We start from the raw sequence: 2,672 nt of genomic DNA on the forward strand, positions 1-2,672 counted from the left end.
AGCCCACGATTCGCTTGTTGGTGATGGAGGGGACTAAATTAGGGTCCTCTTTAGTGCCTGAGGCTGCCTTTGGAGCAAGCATATTGTATGGATCCAGCCCTTTGCGTGCGGCCAACATGATCTCCCTCTCGAGCCCCGTCGCCTGCTCTTCGTCCGTAGGGATGCCGCCTCCAGTCGCCATACTGCGCACGGCGGCCACCCCATTGGGGCCGCGGGCCCTCAGGGCCTGGGCGGCCAACGCTCCAGCTCCGCGAAGTAACCTTGAGGCCATGACGCCCGCAACCAGCAGAAGCACTTCCGGGCAGAGGCTCGGCCCACAGACAGGACTTCCGGGGGAGGGCCTGTTGCCGGGTGCTGTCAGCTTTCCGCTTCCTCCGCTCCCTCGAGCCCGCCCCGCTCACGTGACCGCAGCGGACCGCTGCCGGAGAGCGGAACTGCGCGTGCGCGGCCTCGCCTCCCTGCTCACGTGACCGCAGCGGACCGCTGTCAGCGAGCGGAACTGCGCGTGCGCCCCTCCCGCTCCGGCCGCGCAGGTGGGGCGGCGTGAGGGTGACCGCGGCGACGCTTCTTTCCTGTGCCGGTCCAGGCCACCCCACCATCTCAATTCGGGGCTTTGGGGCCATTACTAACGCTAGGATTGGTGGCAAGTCGCTGAATTCCTTCGGTGTAGAAGGGTTCGGCCTCTTTGGTGTGTGTGTGCATATTGCCCTGTTAGAAAGCCCCCAAAAGCTCACTGTGTGGAGTCCATGCCAACTCCTAGTGTGCCCAGAGGACACAGCCGAGCTGCCCCTGTGGGTTTCGGAGGAGAGTAGAAAGCCAAGTCTGGCTTCCCCCGAGCAGCTGGTGGATCCGAACCTGTGCCCAACGCTATCCACCCCAGGGCTCCTCTTGCCCTGAGAGTTGTGCTGAAGAAATGTGGGCGCTGCCGAGCGGCCCTGGCTGGACCCGAGATGACTTAAAAGACCGACCACCGTGTGAATGGTTGAAGCTTTGTTAACTGATGCTGATTCTGGGTTTTTGGTGTTTTTTTCTGTGCGATTGAGGTTTTTGTTTGTGTCCTGTTTGTGTTTAGTTGATTTTCTGTATAGGAAATTCAGGATAGGCAGATCTATAGAGATTAATAATGATCTAGGCGCATGGCATGGAAGGATGGGGGCAAATGTGGAGCTAACAACAATAAGTATGAGAAGAAAAGGTTCTGAAATTGATGATGGTGATGATTGCACCTCTGGGTATGAATTTAAAGGGTTTGAATGATTAAATTGTATAACGTGAAGTATATGCCAAAAATACTATTTTAAAAAGGGAAGAACAGAGTAAATCACATCCTTTGTACTTGGGCTCCCTGAGGCTGCAAACCTAGAGCCAGGGCAAGAGTGATGCTCAGATTCCTAAGGGGTGCTGGACCCACAGACGCTGAAAGGGAGAGATGAGCCATTTTCCAGAGCAAACAGAGAGAAATCCTTTCTCTAGGCCTCGTGCGCCTATTTCCAACTTCTAGCCTCCTACACTGTGAGAGAAGAAATCTGTGCTTGTTAAAGCAAAAAAAAAAAGGAATTTCTCCAAATTTTTTGAAACTGCTTGTGTAGCGCTACCTTACAGATACACAAAGGTCTCACATATGGCCAATACAAAGAGTCCATGTAGTTCCAACATGTAATTGACGGCACATGACAATTGCTGCATAATGTGCTCTACAACGGCTGTGACATTTATTCAATTTATCCAATCATTTCCCCCTAAGTGAATATTCAGATCTCTTTCAGTTTGTTGTTTTGCCACCGAAATGATGCTTCCATGCGTGCCCATGCACATAAAACATTCTTTTCTGGAGCTTTCCCTTTCTACATAGAATCAAAGGGTGCCTACGTTTAACATTTTAATTCTGCCAGATCAGGTTTCTCAAAGTTTGGAGCAATCCACATTTCCACCAGCAGGTCGCGTGCGAGCCAGCACCAACTTCCATGTGCTGAAGGATACTTTTGCAAACTACCTGCTGGGTGAGGAATGAGGCACTGTGAGTGCTGTAGTATTTCCATTTTCAGTTCCTGGACCTCTGGCAGCTGAGCATCTTTTCACATGTTTAGTGGTGTCACCGCTCCTTCTCAGGGCTGTTGTGAGCATTAAATGAGTTAAATTTGAAAATCACTCAGGTCAGTGCCCAACCCATGGGGAAGATGAGCTGAAAAGTTATCTCTGTCACATATTCATAGTTGTGTGGGTTTGCCTAAAGGAACTCTGGAAGAATACACAGGAAACTAACTTCAGTGGGTGCCTGTGAGAGTCCCTGGGTGGTGCAAAGGGATGTGCTCAGCTGCTTCTGAAAGGTTGGAGGTTCAAATCCACCCAGAGGCATCGCAGGAGAAAGGCCTGGTGATTGATCCATTGGAAAGTCCTAGAGGACAGTTGATCCTGACACCCACGGATGGGTACAGTGAACTGATGTCAATCCAACAACTGGTGGGGGGAACTAGACCCAAGGGCGGTGTCAGAACTTCCACTGCACGCTTTCGTCCTCTTTTCTGGTCAATTATGTCAATGTATTAAGGAGCCCACGTGACGCTGTGGGCTAAGCATTTGGCTGCTAACCATGAAGTCAGTGGTGCAAACTGAGAACGATGAGGCATTCTGTTCCCATAAAGATTCACGTCCTCAGAAACCCTGTCTAGGGT

At 51.3% G+C, this 2,672-nt stretch overlaps 1 protein-coding gene across 1 annotated transcript in view; it reads right to left on the reverse strand.

The window, feature by feature from the left end:
- LOC101641935 (cytochrome c oxidase subunit 5B, mitochondrial) overlaps positions 1-304 on the reverse strand; it is a 1,995-nt gene extending 1,691 nt beyond the window's left edge. Inside the window, exon 1 of the mRNA XM_045283943.1 lies at positions 47-304. Within this exon, the coding sequence (XP_045139878.1) occupies positions 47-271 (225 nt within the window). The 5' untranslated portion in view covers positions 272-304. The remainder of the gene's footprint in view (positions 1-46) is intronic.
- Between the last annotated feature and the right edge of the window lie 2,368 nt (positions 305-2,672).

Source organism: Echinops telfairi, unplaced genomic scaffold, assembly GCF_000313985.2.
Source record: "Echinops telfairi isolate 266 unplaced genomic scaffold, ASM31398v2 ScPeMD7_7467;HRSCAF=8505_1, whole genome shotgun sequence".
NCBI classification, from domain to species: domain Eukaryota; kingdom Metazoa; phylum Chordata; class Mammalia; order Afrosoricida; family Tenrecidae; genus Echinops; species Echinops telfairi.